Here is a 20,000-nt window from a genome sequence, read left to right as displayed (position 1 = left end):
ATCGATTCCGTCCAGCATCCCGCACTGCGGCAGAAACTCCGGGGCGTGCAAACCCACGGATCTCCAATGATACTGCACGAAGACGACTGCATGACTATGGTCTGACTGCCAGAGGACCATACAGAGGCCCCGTGATGACGGTTGCCCATCGCCGCAACCGTCATAAATGGTGCCAGCAGCATCAGCGGTGGACCTTGGCGCAGTGGAACGAGGTCGCTTTCAGCGATGAGTCAAGGTTCTGTGTGGACAGTCCTGATGGGCGTGAGTGTGTCTGGAGAAGAACTGGCGAGCGATATGCCGATTGTTGCGTGCGTCAACCCAACAGGTGGGGTGGCCCAAGTGTGATGGTGTGGGCAGCCATATCAGGCCGGTACAGGACGCCACTGGTGGTTGTGGATGGGAATCTTAACGCCCAGCGGTATGTGGATAACATCCTGCGACCTCATCTGCTGCCATTCCTGCTAGACCACCCAGAACTGAGAACCTTTCAGCATGACAACGCTCGTCCCCATGCTGCTCGCTTTACCACTGCATTTCTCCAAGGCGAGAACATCAACACCATGCAGTGGCCTGCGCTCTCCCCTGACCTGAATCCCATAGAGTACCTGTGGGATGAGCTTGGGAGACGCGTAGTTGGCAGGGCCAGGACACGGGCAGAGCTGCTTCAGACATTGAGGACTGAGTGGGACAGAATCCAGCAGCAATCCATCGAAAGACTGGTAGGCAGTATACGCCGATGATGCACTGCCTGTATCCAAAACAATGGTGGCCATACACGCTATTGAAAGGGGACTGACATTGCACCCTGTGCTGTTCTGTACTGTAGAACAAATTGATGAGATGGCGTATCTTGGTCAAAAACTTGACATGTCATCAATAAAATGCCAATGTTTCAATTAGCAATTGTTGGTTTGTTTTATTTTGAACTGTTACAATTTTATTACATTTCAAACAAGTGGTAAGTTTCTTTTGCGTTTTCGGTCTTTTTGAAGTTGGTCAAAATGGTCAAAATGGTCAAATTTTTCGGTCAAAATGCCCATTTTGCACTGGCCTTTTTAAAGCCAATATCAAGACATCACGTGCAGCTCATTAAAATCATCCCGTACCCCTTGGCTAATCACTGACAGTCAAAACGGCTGTTCAACAGCTGTGCTATGAAGTGACCATTGAAGGTTCAAGTGACCATCCGTGACCGTTTTGTCTGACAGTGAGGACACTATTGTCCACCAATAAGTTCACACATTTACTATACGCAGTGTTATTGTTGATATTTAAAGGTTTCAAAGGTGGTAAGTTTCTTTTGTGTTTTCGGTCTTTTTGAAGTTGGTCAAAATGGTCAAATTTTTCGGTCAAAATGCCCATTTTGCACTGGCCTTTTTAAAGCCAATATCAAGACATCACGTGCAGCTCATTAAAATCATCCCGTACCCCTTGGCTAATCACTGACAGTCAAAACGGCTGTTCAACAGCTGTGCTATGAAGTGACCATTGAAGGTTCAAGTGACCATCCGTGACCGTTTTGTCTGACAGCGAGGACACTATTGTCCACAAATAAGTTCACACATTTACTACACGCAGTGTTATTGTTGATATTTAAAGGTTTCAAAGGTGGTAAGTTTCTTTTGCGTTTCAGTATATATATATAAATAAATATATATATATATAAATATATATATATATATATATATATATATATATATATATATATATATATATATATATATATATATATATATATATATATATATATATATATATATATATATATACGTAGTGTGTTCAAAAAGTATCCGACCTTTATTTTTCGTGCGTAAAAAAAAGAAGCTAGGGAGACGTTGATTGGTGCACGTATGTAGGCGATCCTAATGCGTACGCGTGAATTTTTTCCCACCTGCAGAAGCTGTAATTTGACGGCAGACCGCCGATGAGTGAGGACATGTAAGTGAGCGCCGTCGGATTTTCGTTTTTGACAAAGTGACGGAAAAACTTGAACAACGCTACTGCATCAAATTTTGTGTTTCATCAAACTTGCATCAAAACTGCAACTTGGTTTCTGGGTCGTACCCATAAACCCAGGACTCATCGCCAGTGATCACTGTGTTGAGGAAGCTGGGATCGCTGTTCACAGTCTCCAGCATGTCCTGTGCGATCTCCAAACGGAGTTGCTTCAGCTCAATCGTTAGCAGCTTTGGTACGAACTTCGCTGAGATTCTACTGAAGCCCAAATCCTCCTTCATAATGGAATGAACGGTGTTGAATCTTGCGGATCGTTTCCACTTGAGAATCGCCAAGCTTTACACAAAATTTGATGCAGTGGCGTTGTTCAAGTTTTTCCGTCATTTTGTCAAAAACGAAAATCCGACGGCGCTCACTTACATGTCCTCACTCATCGGCGGTCTGCCGTCGAATGACAGCTTCTGCAGGTGGGAAAAAATTCACGCGTGCGCATTAGGATCGCCGACATACGTCCACAAATCAACGCCTCCCTAGCTTCTTTTTTTTTACGCACGAAAAATAAAGGTCGGATACTTTTTGAACACAGTAGTATATATATATATATATATATTGTTACGGACCACGGATAAGGATGTTGGTTTGCCGAGCGGATGGCACTGCGGCCGAACAGTTACCCCGACTAACCCGATTCCTGGACGTTGGCCGAAATCGCGCCACAGGTATTCAATTTGGAAACCTCTAAAGCGACCGAATGTAAAGAGGAAGAAGAAGAAGACGTACAGAAGAGTAACAGGATTTATTATTTACACACACTAAGCAAAAGGAGCAGTCAAGGTTATATACAGGGAAAATGGAAAAAGCAGGTGACACAGTGCAAATATTCACTTATACAAGCTTAATTAATACCCAGGGACAAGACACACAGAACAAACTCACGTACACAAAAGGATGGAAAGGCAGGGATGGTTTGGGATGGCAGAGGAGGGTCCAGGCAGATGGTAGGCGTCGAGGTCCGACTCCAAGCGCGCGCTCCGATCCACGCTTTGGGGTCGAGGCGAAAACCCGGCAAACACAGCCTCGCGTCTCACCGACCGGCGATAGGGCCTAGAGGGTGTCGGCCTATTGCCGCAATACAGGCACCCCCTCACGTCTCTCTCTCTCAGTCTTGCTAGATCACGCCTCTCGTTTGTGCCTTCTCACCGACCTTGTTCCTACTTTCTTCAAATCTCATGAACCTTCAAGCAACTCCCTTCACAGAACTGCTCGTGGGGCTCCCTCACTCATCTCTCCCTTGCGCGATCTTCGCACGCATATATCTCATCCTCAAGCGCGGGTGTGACACGCCCTCGTCGGTTTCGGTACCACCCTCCCCCCGTGCTCTGTGACCTTATATGGCAATGCCACGGGCCTGCCTCCTTATTTGGACATGGCGCCGAACGGCGCGCCCCTCGTGGCGAGCTACGGGCTTGTTCCCTTATTTGGGCATGGGGCTGAACAGCCCCGCCCCTCATGGCGCGCCCTGGGCTTGCCTCTTCCCGGCGACCCCGCCCCTCCTGTTCAACCAGAGCATGGAGCACATATTCACTATTTGCAGCGAAATGAGAGGGCACGCACCCCATGCTTGTGAAGCTGCTTTACCCAGAGAGGGAGTTTGGGCTGGGAAATGTAATTATTGAAGGGGAGCTATTCTTATTTGATTCGGTGCAATGGAGTGTCAATTAATGGCCAACAGAGCCTTAAACTCACATAGAATAAAGAGATAACTACTTAGAAGGGCTTAAGATTGGCTAGGTGTATGCGATGAATTAATTAAGGGGACGACCTTTGACCTTTACAATTATGGAGGTATTTACAACGATCATGACATTTACAAAGGGTGATCTTTACAACAATTTACACTACAACAACAACAAAAAAAAAACATTCTCATTATCCGCAACACTGCACCCTCCTCCTCTAAGGTACGGCCCGGGCCTATAACTTTAACTTTTAGTGTGGCACGTAGGTGTAGTTCCCTCTACATTTAACCTGACCCTGAGTGCGACTGTTTTAAAACATAAATAAATATGTCCCGCTGCTCCATTGCACCCTACCTAACAGACTCACGCCCACAGCTAACCGAATTGCGGAATGGTCTTCAAACTATACATTGACGGTGGGGAGCATTATTTACAATGACGTTACTTTATTTACAAAACGCAACCCAGGACCTGTGATTGTTCTTTCTGGGGGGGGGGGGGGGGGAGACAGTCTGCTCTGCATCGACGCACCATGAAAGCACCCAAAACGCACCAACACACCCTCAAGCACCAATCGGTGCACAGTCATCTCAGTTCATAAAAATAAAACCAACAAACCCTTGGTGGTGTCTTGCTCTTCGGCTCCCTCTGCTGGCTATTGCTATCTTCCTGGTGTTGTCACCTTCCTTTGCTGGTGGCCTATTTGTATTACAATAAAATGCACCCAACGTGTCCATTTTTATTTTATTTATGGCCCACAGGGCCGACTAGTGTGGTTCACCTGTGGGGCATCGGTGCCCTGTGATCAAGGTCCGCCAGCAAGATTTCGGGCCTTCATGGCCGGTTCCAGCAGAGGGGCCATGCCCCAACCCATGGGGTCCATAAGTGGTGCTCAGCCACAGATGTGTGGTCCATAATGTGGTGCTCGGCCACAGACATGTGGTCCATAATGTGGTGCATCGATGCAGACAGCTGGTTCTGGGAGTTCCGGGCGCACAATGGCGGACTCACGCATGCTCCCCTCGGCGCCCAGTGGCGCACAGGTCCTCATGTGGGAGACAAAAGGGGGAAAAGACAGATGAGCGAGGGGCAAGGTCACAAGGGTACACATCAATAAGGCAATGCAAGGCGAAGTGCGTACGGAGAGCGAAGTGAGAAAGCTCGTCCCTACCGTATGTCACCCCCCCTGTCACCTACTCTACCCTTGCCCTTACCCCATATTTACAAAATCTACACATTTACAAATTCGTCACTACTGTCACGTCTTCCCCAGATTTCTTCTATTCCAAATTCGTCACCACAATCCCTTTAGCCAAAATTTGCCATCACCCAATTCATCATCAATCCTCATAAGGAGGAAGAGATGGAACAACAAAGCACAATGTCACACCCACGTCATGATGCGTCTCACAATCCAAACATTTGCACAATAAAAATAATAAAACATGGCATGGTGTGGAGTTACGTCACCTCAGGTGAGTGGGTGCAGATGGTGCGAGGAGATCTTCATCCTAACTACTTTCTAAATGACTTTAATACACTTTACACTACCTGGGGTCTTTCCCTGCCAATCCCTTCGCCAACTTACACTATGGGTTCTAAAAACCAATTCCCATTGACCAAACTGTGGTGCTTCTCAATTTGGGGTCTCACTCCCCCGATTCATCTCCCTGTGCCCTTGCACAATTTCCGGGCTGGGTCGTGTAGCTCTCCCAGCAGGTCTACCCACCTGCACACCTCCACCACTGTAGTTGCCACCCGAGCTTACCTGCTCCTTACCTAACCTATCTAACTGGGGAAGGCCCCTCCTGGCTCTGTCACCCCTCGGTGCCCTCTGGCACTGGGCTACCCGGGTCCGTCCTCCGGATCCTCGGGCCCCATCCACAACAACTCTACCGGCTCCCAGAGCCCACCTGCGGCCTCACCTGGCCGACATCCTCACAGTGGTGGAGTGCCCAAACCAACTACACACACTAACAGGCTACACGCCCAGCCATTTCCACAACACTAATGCACCCATCCAAATACCATTCTTCCACCACGCACCACAGATGCCAATATCCAACCACAATTTACCTATACCCTCTACCTAACACTTACACTACCCTCCCCGGGTATTCGTGATGGGGGTCCATTCTTCCCCCATTCACACCTTCGCACCATCCACTCCACTCCACAGTTTCCCCCATACTCACTCCACGACCATCCATTCCAATACTCCATATATTCCATACCATTTATTCCACACAACCATTCTCCATACACCTGTCGTTGCACACCTGTGCAATCACACCTTTTAACCACACACTTTTCACAATACACTTCTGAATACACCTCCAACACTCACACGGCATCATCTAATCTACCTGTTGCCCTGCTAACTTAGTGCTCCCCGTCTTCCCTTTAAACTAAGCACATACCACGTCATTATCATCCAATCTAATCTACCTGCGTCCCCACTACAGGTATCATTGTCACTAACTAATCTTAACGTTACCTATTGTCATCGTCTCTAGATCCCTACACATTATCCAAACCCTCCCGGGCTAGTTTTCACTGCCATAAACCCCTTAACTATTGCTCCTTTACCCCCATTGTGAGAGATGGCAGAGTTGCCATCCCACCACATCGGGCATCTTCTACTATAAATTTTGCTCACCAAATTCCAACCAATCAAAAAATTTCCAATTACTGCCAATTCTATTCACTTTTCTAAATTTCGGATCAAAAACACTATCAGTATCATCATCATCACAGTCCGCTTTATCTGAGCCTCGGTGCGTCGTCACATCATTAAAACTCGGCTTCGCAAAGCCGAGCAATGAATTCGGGTGGTTTGGTCGGGCCGAGATTCCACGCACCATGTCGGCGCGGCACCTTGCGGTCCCGGTCCCGATGGCTCAATCTCCCCCGGTCGGAACCCCGTCCCCGTGAGGGGGCACCGTGCCGCTTCCTCCCACTCGCCCTTGAACCGGACTGGTCGCCTCGCCCGACAAGGCCCGGACTCGACCGTGCGGGGCGGGGCCAAGCCCGAATCGGCAACGACGCTTCGAAGAGAAGCGACGCAGCATCGATCCGCGCCGGGCCTGGCATCCAGCAAAGTGCACCGCGCCCCGAGTGCTCGCATCGGCTATCCGTCGCCCTAAACGCTGTCCCGTTCATCGTCGATGCTTTACTCGCATGCCCACACGCACACGGGACCCTTTTGACACTCACAAAACCCGGCGTTCCAACGCCGTCCATACATTCCACCAACGCACTCCCTGTTACACACCTCTCGCGCACACTCGCCATTCGCACACTCCCTTAACACACCTCGCGCACCGTCTTGCGCACTCTCCCCACTCGGTACGTACTCCGTACCACTCACCATGGGCGTGCTCTCTTGCATCCACCCACTAATGCGCTCAGATGGGCTCTCCCACACCCGCGCCACGACCAACTCAGGTGTGCTTCCTCGCACACGTTCCACCACCACCTTACTCTCCGTGTCACACTCCCCATCGCACGTACACTCCGTATTGCTCTCACTCCCTGTGTCACACTCCGTACACCCCGACGTGCATTCTCGCTTGCACTCGGTATCACACTCGCGCTTCGTAACACGCTCACCCCTTGACGCACACTTCGTATTGCTCTCACTCCCTGTGTCACACTCCGTACACCCCGACGTGCATTCTCGTTCGCACTCGGTATCACACTCGCGCTTCGTAACACGCTCACCCCTTGACGCACACTTCGTATTGCTCTCACTCCCTGTGTCACACTCCGTACACCCCGATGTGCATTCTCGCTCGCACTCGGTTTCACACTCGCGCTTCGTAACACGCTCACCCCTTGACGCACACTTTTTTTCCACACGCGACCCTTCACCAACGCCCGGGTGCTTCCTCGATCCCAATCGCGCGACAATTCTCTTGTCGTCAAACATCCTCCTGCAAAATCTGCCCGCAGAATACACAGCACGACTCACCTGGGGGATTCCCTTCTCCACGTGCACCTGCAAATCTTTATAAGGATTAGCAAGTACGGCATCAGGATGTGAATTCAGACTTTGAGCAGTTTCCATTCCTTCCTCCGACTGTTGCTCTTCTACGTCTGTCGTTTCTACAATTTTAATTCCCAGCACTTTTGCTTTCTCTTTATTCACCACGACGACCGTTGGCTTTAATAAAATTCCCTCTTCTACCTCAACGGTCGCCGGCTGCCCCATACCCCGTGTCGCGATTTCTACCCCCGTCATTGTACCCGCGCTTTCCTCCGCCTCGCTCAACCAGCGCTTCTCGACCCGCGTTACCTCCTCGTGCACCCCTGGGACCTGCTCGCTCAACCCGCGGTCTCTGTCCCTCTCCAACCCCTCATTAATTTATTTGGCTTGGCCAACCATGCCCCCCAGTTTGTCCCCTAATCTGCTTCCGAATCCCTCAAATTTGCTTCCGAGTCCCTTCAATTTGCTTCCGAGTCCCTCCAATTTGCTTCCGAGACCCTCAAATTTATTGTCTAACTTCCCAATTTGGGCACTGGTACCCCTCGCTTCGTCCCTCATTGCCCCCATCATTCTGTTTTCCATTTTTTTTTCTATCAGCCCTCGCTCCGTCCCTTATTCGCTCACCCATTTTGTCCATAAGGGCCCCCATTTGTAGCAAAAAAAGGTTCGAATCCACCGGCGGCGCTGCTACGGTCGCGGGCGCGGTCGCCGTAGCCATGTGCGAGGCGCCACTTTGTGGGCCTGATACCTCCTCAACCACCTCATCATGGCTCTCCTCTATTTCCTCCCTGTGGTCCTGAGTTACCCCTAACCCCTCTTCTAGCTCACCCACCTGCATCTGATCGCCTTGACTAGCCATGGCGCGACTCAATTTGGGATTTTAAAAAACAAATTTCGGCCGCTCCAAATTTTGACCAAATTTTTTTCTTTTAGATGTTTTAAAAATTTGGTTCGGGCCTCGAATCTCACTCCCAGACACCAATTGTTACGGACCGCGGATAAGATGTTGTTTTGCCGAGCGGATGGCACCGTGGCCGAACAGTTACCCCGACTAACCCGATTCCTAGACGTTGGCCGAAATCGCGCCACAGGTATTCAATTTGGAAACCTCTAAAGCGACCGAATGTAAAGAGGAAGAAGAAGAAGACGTACAGAAGAGTAACAGGATTTATTATCTACACACACTAAGCAAAAGGAGCAGTCAAGGTTATTTACAGGGAAAATGGAAAAAGCAGGTGACACAGTGCAAATATTAACTTATACAAGCTTAATTAATACCCAGGGACAAGAGACACAGAACAAACTCACGTACACAAAAGGATGGAAAGGCAGGGATGGTTTGGGATGGCAGAGGAGGGTCCACGCAGATGGTAGGCGTCGAGGCCCGGCTCCAAGCGCGCACTCCGATCCACGCTTTTGGGGTCGAGGCGAAAACCCGGCAAACACAGCCTCGCGTCTCACCGACCGGCGATAGGGCCTAGAGGGTGTCGGCCTATTGCCGCAATACAGGCACCCCCTCACGTCTCTCTCTCTCAGTCTTGCAAGATCACGCCTCTCGTTCGTGCCTTCTCACCGACCTTGTTCCTACTTTGTTCAACTCTCATGAACCTTCAAGCAACTCCCTTCACAGAACTGCTCGTGGGGCTCCCTCACTCATCTCTCCTCTTGCGCGATCTTCACACGCATATATCATCCTCAAGCGCGGGTGTGACACACCCTCGTCGGTTTCGGTACCGCCCTCCCCCCCGTGCTCTGTGACCTTATATGGCAATCCCACGGGCTTGCCTCCTTATTTGGGCATGGGGCTGAACAGCCCCGCCCCTCGTGGCGCGCCCTGGGCTTGCCTCTCCCCGGCGACCCCGCCCCTCCTGTTCAAACAGAGCACGGAGCACGTATTCACTATTTGCAGCGAAATGAGAGGGCGCGCACCCCACGCTTGTGAAGCTGCTTTACCCAGAGAGGGAGTTTGGGCTGGGAAATGTAATTATTGAAGGGGAGCTATTCTTATTTGATTCGGTGCAATGGAGTGTCAATTAATGGCCAACAGAGCCTTAAACTCACATAGAATAAAGAGATAACTACTTAGAAGGGCTTAAGATTGGCTAGGTGTATGCGATGAATTAATTAAGGGGACGACCTTTGACCTTTACAATTATGGAGGTATTTACAACGATCATGACATTTACAAAGGGTGATCTTTACAACAATTACAAATCCACAACAATATATATATATATATATATATATATATATATATATATATATATATATATGAATGTATACCAAGAAAAGTGTCCATAAGTTAATCATGCAATAACAGTTAACGTAGACAGATTATCCATATTTCGTGGATATGGAAGTATATTTCGGAGGTTCAAAATTTCAAAGGTTTCACCCAATTCTTTTATATTCGCAGATAAATGGCTATAGTGGCTCTTAACAATTTCAGTTGTTGAAATTCTGGGTGAGAAACTGTTTAATACATGAAGAACAGCAGGTATCAATCCTGCTTGCTATCTTGTCATTAAGTTATTCTCTGGGAGTGTTTACTGCAGCCTTGCAGCCAGAATAATGGAGCAGCAATATCATTTACAGTTATGATGTCATGTCAGTAATAGTTATGGACTGAAAATAAAATCCAACCCATGAATAAAACGGTCAACAAACCGCAAAATTAATTGGTTATATTCAAAATATAAACTTTCAATTTTTTATGAACAATTTAAAGTCACCATTTACAGTAACAACACATCAGGCAGTAAAATTTATATTCATAATGAATTCAATGCAGTCTTGAATCCAACATGTTAAATTGTTCTAATAATGTACGTATGCTTTTAAGCAATTGATATATGCAGATAATTATATGGAGGAATTACATCCTTAATTTGGACACAAAAGCCAAACAAATGGATGACACAAAAGGGTAAACTAGAGTGATAAACTAGCCTCAGTCTTTCTCCGCCAGAGTAACTTTTTGAAGTCTATTCTGGGCAGGACAAGGGAGATGACTTTGGAAGGATGGGTGGAGTGCAAAATATAAATCTGAATTTTGGAACCAGAGCAATTGTTAAACCGACAGAGCCAAACTCGCTCAGAGCTGCAGGGATGTGCACTGAGGTTGAGCCAACAGGCCGCATCAAAGCCTTGGCTACCAACCTCTCGAAGAGGCTTAATCAGCTCCCTCTGGTCCCCTCACTCTTTCTCCCAGCTCCTCGACAAACTCTCTAGACCATTTAACTCACACTATTAGAGCTTTCATCACTCACACTATTAGAGTCTCTTTATATTCCAAATTTATAGGAACTGTTCTAGGGCAAGGCCTGAACGATTACGTCCAATGGGACAGCGACACTATGCCGTCTCTACTCCTATCTAGATATGACTGTCTCGGATCTCTGGAATCACTTTGGTGCTGAGCGCACACCTCCCATCTTGTGCTGTTCTGGATCACGGTCTCTCAAGTCAAATCCAAGCCCATTGCATGTCTTTCATCCATGTTGTTCTCGGTTGTGGTTTATCAGGCCAGCAACAACAATATTCGTTCGCAAAGCTCTCGTATGGTTTGTGAAGAGAATAGATGAAAGACAGATACAAACACAGTTTGGAACAGACAGACACAGGAACATAATACAATATAATTACATCACAAACCATTCTTCTTCTTCTTCTTTAATGGCCACCATTATCCCACCACCCTTTCTTGGGGAAGCTTGGCCCGAGTTTTCATGAACCAACTGGCCAGGCCTGATATTCGACTAGTTCGGGCAGGAATTTGGATTTGGCCATGGTGCTATCGATGGCTCACCTAATCTACGTGGAGGACATCATGGGATCTTTAACGTTCATCAACAAATGCTGGTGCAGAGGGAACGCCAGGTTAATGTCCATCTGAGGGCCGGCACACACATTGATGAATCACCCTGTCTGTGAAACACCGGGCTGACCGTTTATAGCTGGGTCCGCAATATAACCTAGTCTAGACAGCTTAGAGGTGAGTGTGTATACCTCTAAGTCATCTTGTCATCCATTACATAGCAAATCATCTTACTATAATTCAGCAAATGTCCATCTGTCTGTCTGTCCGTTTGAAGGTACCGTAAAAACTGCTGAACTGATCACAACGATATTTTGGGTGGATAATCCTGGGATCTCCAGGAGTAAAATAGACTATTTAGTTTTCCCAATTTTTGCTTTGGTCTCCAGCATTCTCAGGGTTGGACTCCCGCACAACATTCGCGTTCGCATAACGTTCATTGTGACGATGTTTTCATTTTGACGATGTTGTTTTCCCGGGTGCTGCACAAACGGCTGCACCGATCGCTGCACGGCTGCACCGATCGAACTCGGTGACCTCAGACAAAGACCTTTTATAAGGACATGGGTTGAATCCCTGCTTGAGAGAATTCCAACCCCCTCCCCGCCATCACAGCCGTCTCTCCAACTTACAATTCCACAAGATATGTGGAAAGGATGACCCAAAACCAATATAAACATAATTAAACATCATTCGTATATAAACATCATTAAAAGTAAATAATGACCTCGGCCAAAGTTCAAACGACATTTAATCTCTACATGAGAGAATTCCACATAGCTATTTGGGCGGTGAATATGCTAACAGATCGCTGTCTCCATCGATCTTGCCAAGGCCGTAACAGCTATCAGCTCAAAATCCTTTTAACTGTTGATTTGGTAGTTTTTACAATGAAGGAAACACGTATCGGGAGTACATACGACATCGGGAGTACTAACTGCATGTGTCTTCAGTATCAACCTTAAATCTGTCATGGCGGATCTGAAGAGCGGAATGCTTGGAGAAGTGGTGGGCTATTTCGGCATGAAGGAGGATCAGAAACGTGGACTCCCACACTGCCACATCCTGCTGATACTTTCTCCCGCATGACGTTATTTTCCCGGGTGCCGCACAAACGGCTGCACCGATCGAGATTTAACGGAATGGTTTATATGAATCGTTTAAAATTTTTTAAAACCTTCAATTTCTGATATTTAGCCTTTTCATTTGGGCCTCCCAATTGAAGCCCCGCCCGTAGGTCGGGTACCGTTGCTAGTTGAATACAATCTACATACGAACTGGAAAACATCAGAAAATGCAAAGCCCATCCGCGTCTGCTTTATACTTCTTCCGTATGCTAAACATGACGAACACAGTCAAAAAATACAACAAAAACTTGATTTTAGGTGACTTTAACCTTTTGACCTCAAAAGCAAGAGGCTTCAGTGACACAATATGAAAATCCTGTTCAAAATTCAAGGCCATTGGATGAAAATTGACGATTTCATGCAACCTTGACTTTTTAATCTGAAAAACAATTAGCTTCTAGCTTTTGATTGGCGAACCAATTCAGTGGCCCAATATCCAAATTCTTAAAATTTCAGGTCAATCATATGGAAATTGATGGTTTTATGCAACTTTGACTTTTGAACTTTTGATGTCAAATAAACAATCGACTTCTAGCTTTTGATTGGTGAACTAATTCAGTGACGCAATATGCAGATTCTTAAAATTTCAGGTCAATTAGATGAGAATTGATGATTTTATGTGATGCTGACCTTTGACCTTTTGACTAAATTATCAATTTGTATTCTCCATATTCTCATAATAAAGCTTTGTTGAAAATTTGATGACAAAACCTCAAATACTAAATTACAATTGCAGGCAAATTGGATGAAAATTGATGATTTAAAAGGTGGTGCTGATCTTTGACCTTTTGCAAAATTATTAATTTGTAGTCTCCATATTCTCATAATAAATCTTTATTGAAAATATAATGACAAAAGCTCAAATAGTAAATTAAAATTTCATGTCAATTGGATGAAAATTGATCATTTAAGGTGGCGCTGACTTTTGACCTTTGACCTTTGGACAAAATTATTAATTTGGTTTCGCCATATTCAAAGAGAAAATGTGGTAAGCATATATCAAATGACAACAAAGACAAGATGTGGTAAGCATATATCAAATATATTAAATGTTAACAAAGACAAGATGTGGTAAGCATATATCAAATATATTAAATGTTAACAAAGCCAAGATGTGGTAAGCATATATCAAATATATTAAATGTGAACAAAGACAAGATGTGGTAAACATATAACAAATATATTAAATGTTAACAAAGACAAGATGTGGTAAGCATATATCAAATATATCAAATGTTAACAAAGACAAGATGTGGTAAGCATATATCAAATATATTAAATGTTAACAAAGACAAGATGTAGAAAGCATATATCAAATATATCAAATGTTAACAAAGACAAGATGTGGTAAACATATAACAAATATATTAAATGTTAACAAAGACAAGATGTGGTAAGCATATATCAAATATATTAAATGTTAACAAAGACAAGATGTGGTAAGCATATATCAAATATATTAAATGTTAACAAAGACAAGATGTGGTAAGCATATATCAAATGTTAACAAAGACAAGATGTGGTAAGCATATATCAAATATATCAAATGTTAACAAAGACAAGATGTGGTAAGCATATATCAAATATATCAAATGTTAACAAAGACAAGATGTGGTAAGCATATATCAAATGTTAACAAAGACAAGATGTGGTAAGCATATATCAAATATATCAAATGTTAACAAAGACAAGATGTGGTAAGCATATATCAAATATATTAAATGTTAACAAAGACAAGATGTGGTAAGCATATATCAACTAGAACGCCACTCAGTAGAGCGCATACTCCCGCCGTGGGTTTAGTTGGAATAATACGTTTTGTTTAACATCCCCTCTCCCCAAAACAATAAATGAAAAAGAAAGTAAGCCCTAACTGTCAAATAATTTATTTTGATATATCTCGGAATTAGAGGAGAAAAACATCATTTAAGAATAAGAATAAAAGCTTTAATGCAGTAAAACCCGAAAAAATCTTTCCCAAAAAAATTCCCAAAAAGAATTCCTGGATCCGGAATAATATCCTGAGCTTCACCAAAAACTAATCAATTCTTCCTTATCCCAAGGGCAATCATGTCACCAACTTTCATCCAAATCCGTTCAGAACTTTTCCAGATATCTTGTTCACAAACACACGAACACACGGACATACGAACACACACACATACGGACGGACACGATCGAATGCGTTACTCCCTGGCGGGAGTACTAAACCTGGAAATCGCAGAGCCCGAACCAGAATTATTTATTTGGTCTGGGAAGCCCATGCGAGGTTTCTTCTTCTTCAGCCTATCACAACCCTGGGTGAATATGCGATCTTAAAAAAAAAAAGTTGGAATTTTGCCAAATCTGTTTTATTCGTTTGTTAATATACCTCAGCCATTGACAAATCTGGAACTAAGTCTTTATAAGTTCATTAAATACTGACACCGCGAATGACATTCGCTGAGCTAAATGTTGATATCTCTTCTGAGGTAGAAAAAAAAAAACAGTTTTAAAGCATTATACATATCAAACGATACATTTTATGAAACGGGGAAACCTAATACACACTTTGGTGGTTTTAAAATGACAGAATATGTCTTTATTAGAAGAAAAAAAAGAACATTGAAGACGACACTGCTAAAAAAATACACCGCTCTAACACATAACCACGAGTTTAAACTACATTTACAACAAATATGAAAACTATTTTCATATCACAATGTTAAATATAGAATATATAGAAGATAATGTTAAAAAAAAATGAGCCCTATCTTCCAATGGTAAAGAAATCCTTCAAAAAATTCCTGGATCGGGAATAATATCCTGAGCTTCACCAAAAACTAATCAATTCTTCCTTATCCCAAGGGCAATCGTTCCACCAACTTTCATCCAAATCCGTTCAGAACTTTCCCAGATATCTTGTTCACGAACACACACACACACACACGGACACGAGTGAATGCATTACTCCCTGGCGGGAGTAAATATATTAAATGTGAACAAAGACAAGATGTGGTAAGCTCTACTTACCTAGCTTGATGATGCAATACGTTTTATGAATCAATATACTTTTGTCTACTCCATGTCCCCCATCTTCATTCCTTCTTGTTGAACAGCTAAAGTGTGTGATGACAACCTGCTGCGATGTCAGAACGGTGGATGGTGCCGTGGGCAACGTGGCTGCGTGTGCCCAACGCCATATACAGGCCTCCTCTGTGAAGATATGCACTGCCAGGGCGGCAGGTGTAGCCATGCAACAACGTGCGTCACCTCAAAATTCATCTCCACCCTCCTATCATTCCTCCTGGTTTTCCTCCTCCACACAATGTCCTGAGTTCACAGTCATCTTTGCATAGCTTGCCAGGATCAGGGCTCATGGATCCTTGGCATCTCTCTGCCCAATGTTTCATTGGGTTACTATATCAATATAGTTGCATCCAACATCATTTGGAACTTCTGCTGGCATCCTCACATAATGATGAGACTTGAAATGATCGACGGGACTCTGTCGTATTGCATAAATTTTGCAAATAGTTGCCCTTCTCAAAGGAAACCCTAATACCTCCAATCCAGGCCTTCATTTCTTGGCTCCCTCTTCGAAGATCAGGATTTGTTTCTCAGCACTATACACAATGATGGCTGAGAGTAAACGTTAACTACCTGACTAGCCACATTATTCATACTGGCTTACGACACAAGCGATGATCTCATCTCCATCCCTGCCAAAGGCCCACAAAGGATGCAAGTGCCGCTTTCCACGAAACTGCAGCATCGGCCATCGGAACTGTGGGCAGATGCACTTTTTTTCCCCTGCACCTTTATGACTCCAGGTTTGCTGAAGGCAAGTCTCACTTGACATTGGTTACGTATCTGCATGCAGAAAAACTTAAATATTACTTACTTTGATCGGGCTAGATTTAGCCGCAAGATCCTCACCCTCAGTAGTTCATGAAACAAACATCACATGTCCTGTTTTGAACAAACCCTACAGCTTCCTACATTGTCATAAGGATAACTTCCTGTAACAGCATCAACGACATAACTGATATTACAGCAGTATCCACTGAGCAAATGTTTTACCTGATTAATCAAGCTATTCAATAGTCACTTGATTTGTTGTGTGCTTTTCGATTACTTTTGATCAAAAAATTTGAAATCAACTTGAAAAACGTTGAGGAAAACCTTGCTCATGAACTTTCTTAGATAGGAAAACGTGAGAACTCTTCTCATAAACTCTTTCTGATGCAGTAAATATAGACCAGAAAGAGGAAAAATGGATCCTAAGTTGTGAATCGATGTAAACCGTTTCAACTTGTTTTAGGAAGTAAAATACTTTGTTTCCTTTCAGCTTTTGTCATTTATTGGTTAAAAAAAAAATAGTGAGCGTAGCATGTGTGATTCGGAAGATAGAAATCATGTAAATTGGAGATTATACTGTGACGTATTCAATAAGGTGGTGTAAAATACACTGCATCAATGGCGGTAAACTTCCGGAATGAATTATTTATAGACCTTTAAAATCTTTATTTATGTAAATTTAATTATATACTTGAACACTGCATGGGTTACATAAGGTGTTCTATGAACTCTCTAGTTTATACCTGTGAAGCTGATTTTCTGACTGAGGTGATGGTGAACTGCTTTCCTCTAGTCTGAGGACTCGCTGCTGAGCTTCGCTCTCATTAAATTAATGGGCAACTACTTATCATAATGGGTAGAAAAGCATTCTGTTTTTTTTATTTTCTTTACAGGAGCAAAGCTCATGGAAGAGCAAGGTAGATGTGACAGTGGGACAAATTTGGCCCGAATGTTTTTAGCAAGGTAGATCTGACCCCAATGTTTTTTTGCTGTGCCCCGAATCTATTTTTAACCCCTTGGCTACAATAGGCCACTTTATTACGATTAGTCTATTTTTCTACATGTGCCACTGTGCTAAATGTTTTATAGGGTGGGGGGGATCTGAAGTTCGAGGGGGCCACAACCCAAATCTTTTTTTGAAGCTAGCGACGCTTCCATCCCAAACTGATCAGTTGCTTGAAGAATTATTATGGAAGTGTGCACCCTTGCGGCATTGGGTTCATATAAAGATAGCTTTAGTTAGTCTGTAGTCTAAATGTATAAATGCGGCTACCAAGGCAGGGAAAACCCTGTTGCAACTCCGCAAGATGCAAGCTCAGAACACCCAAGGACACTCAGTGCTTACCATTCCAAAGGCAATCCAATTTATTTTGCACATTAGCCAGAAACTGGTCTGGAATACTTATACAGGAAAGCTTGAACAACACTTTGGGAATGATGAACTGCCTGATCAAAAGTGTTCTTCCATACAGTGAGAGGACCTTTGATAACCTACCACAATCTCTCAACTCAGCTAAGATTCCATCCTCCAGAGTGCTCCAACTATCGTGTGAAGAATACTTGCAAGAGATACCCATAAAGACCCCCAAATACTTTTCGTTCATGATGTTCATTGCTGAAGTTTTCTTCAATCTTGAGGGATGGTATTCTGGCAGCTTTAGCGTGGATTTTCAGAGTTTAGTGGGAGGTAAACAAGAAGAGGGAGCGTGGAAATGATACCGAGAGGAACCGATACCAGTTTTATATTTCATCCTTATTTGAAATTAAGAGCACTTCAAAAATGATTTCTTTTTTATTCCTTTTTATTTTTACATTTTTGTTTTTCTGAATTCATCTCTATCTGGTGAGCTTGGTTTTACCCTACCTATTCAATGAACGTATATTTTGGAATGGAGGTAAAATAACAACTCGGAAAATAAAACCGTTGGGAAGATTAATAAGAATTGATCAAACAAAGTAATAAGAGGGATGAAGAGCAAAGTTGTTTTCAATGAATGACCTTTTGTACCTTTACCTTTTGCAACTTCAGTACCAATGCACAAAGCAACAATAGGTATTGGTAATTGTTTTTCACAACTTGAAACTACCTAATATACTAGTTAGGATTTTAATATAGTTCAAATGAACCCTGGGTGTAGATGAAATCGTCGTTCAACATATAAATATGGGACACAATTGGCAATTACAGTGGGACACAATTTGTATGTTTGTTTGTCATTACATTTTTGTTTGAATTAGTGACAATTGAGCATTGACATGTTTGTGATAAAACTTTAGAAAGTGCTTACAGAACCTTCGTGATTTTGATCACCTGCGAGAAAGAGTTTAGTCATTTTACCCTCAAAATGACGTTTTTGGAGAAAGCAAATCCAAATCCAGAGTTTCCCTCCCCCTCCCCCTCCAAGTCATTTCAGGTGTAATCCTTATAAGCAGTTGGGTTGGTTGTGCGGAGGGTGACTCTGACACCCTGTCAAGTCTAAAAACAACACTTGACAAAGGGTGGATGAGTTACCTTCGGGAGCCAATGGCCATCCAGTACGGAGATGTTGTCTCCTAAAAAAAAACCCAGTGGGGGTCGGAAAATTTATTTTTCCACCTGGCCTAGTTACCCCCACCCGCACAGTAGTCCTATAAAGAGGTTTCCTTGTTTTAGGGCTAGGTGAAAGTTTTTCCTCTTCTTTTTTTTTGTAGCCCTTCACATTTAGTGGCTCACAGAGTTGTTTAGGGCAAATTTCAATAAAGATTTTTAAAATATCAGCTTATTTCAGTCCACTGCAGGATGAAGACCTCGCTAAACTCACGTTGGGCTATTTGTATAATCGCCACATATGCCAAGTGCAGGTTGGTGAGAGAGTTTGAAATTTGTGGAAGATTCCAGAGATAACTTGCACTCTCTTTGTGAAGGACACAGTGGGATATTTAACGTCCACCAAGCCATGCTGGCCCAGTTTAACATCCATCTGAGGGACGGTACACACCGATCCTACTTGTGAAACACCAGGATGACAGTTCATAGTTGCGTCGCAATTATAACCCGGCTAGACACCCCAAAAGTGTATGTGCATCCCTTTAGTCTAGGATATCTTGCCAGACATTTCCTTTCTGGTATTCAGTAATTTTCAATTGCAAAAAAAATCCATGCCAGCAGTTCATCCCACATGCTTTATGATTATTATGTTAACTTGTTTACTTACAGCTGCCTTACTATTGCAAGTCATTATGAAATGCAGTATATGTAGATGTAGATGAAGATGTCACTGGTGCTGCACCCATACCTGTGATATTTAGAGCATGTTGTTTTTCTTTCCTTTGCTGAACAGTACCAGAAGTTGAGCCTGACCTCACTGCGTCCACATGGCTGGGAGTATTAGGCTCTTGAATCTCCATTTGCAAACTTCACAGGCTCCTTGTTTCAAACCCATCTTCGCTCAACAGAACTGGCACTGCAAGCTCGCATCTTTCACGCTGAGTTTTAATGGCTGGGATGTCACTCCAAGAATTGGGAAAGGGAATGGTTTGGGAGGTGGAGGGTG

General features: G+C 44.0%; 1 protein-coding gene across 2 annotated transcripts in view; it reads left to right on the top strand.

Moving 5' to 3' along the window:
* LOC137432617 (netrin-G1-like) overlaps window positions 1-20,000 on the top strand; it is a 377,178-nt gene that overhangs the window by 356,610 nt on the left and 568 nt on the right. The window contains exons 8-9 of one of the 2 annotated variants that reach the window (XR_013624331.1): window positions 15,726-16,450; window positions 19,788-20,000. The exon at window positions 19,788-20,000 is cut by the window's right edge and continues 568 nt beyond it. Coding sequence is in view for 1 of the 2 variants with exons in the window: in XM_068124685.2 (XP_067980786.1) it covers window positions 15,726-15,943 (218 nt within the window). In the remaining variant the exon portion in view is untranslated. Of the gene's footprint in view, window positions 1-15,725; window positions 16,638-19,787 lie in introns of those variants that run through there. The other variant, XM_068124685.2, reaches the window with a different exon arrangement.

Source organism: Myxine glutinosa, chromosome 8 (genome assembly GCF_964187855.1).
Source record: "Myxine glutinosa chromosome 8, kmMyxGlut1.1, whole genome shotgun sequence".
Taxonomy (NCBI): domain Eukaryota; kingdom Metazoa; phylum Chordata; class Myxini; order Myxiniformes; family Myxinidae; genus Myxine; species Myxine glutinosa.
This window is presented reverse-complemented; position numbering and strand designations above follow the sequence as displayed.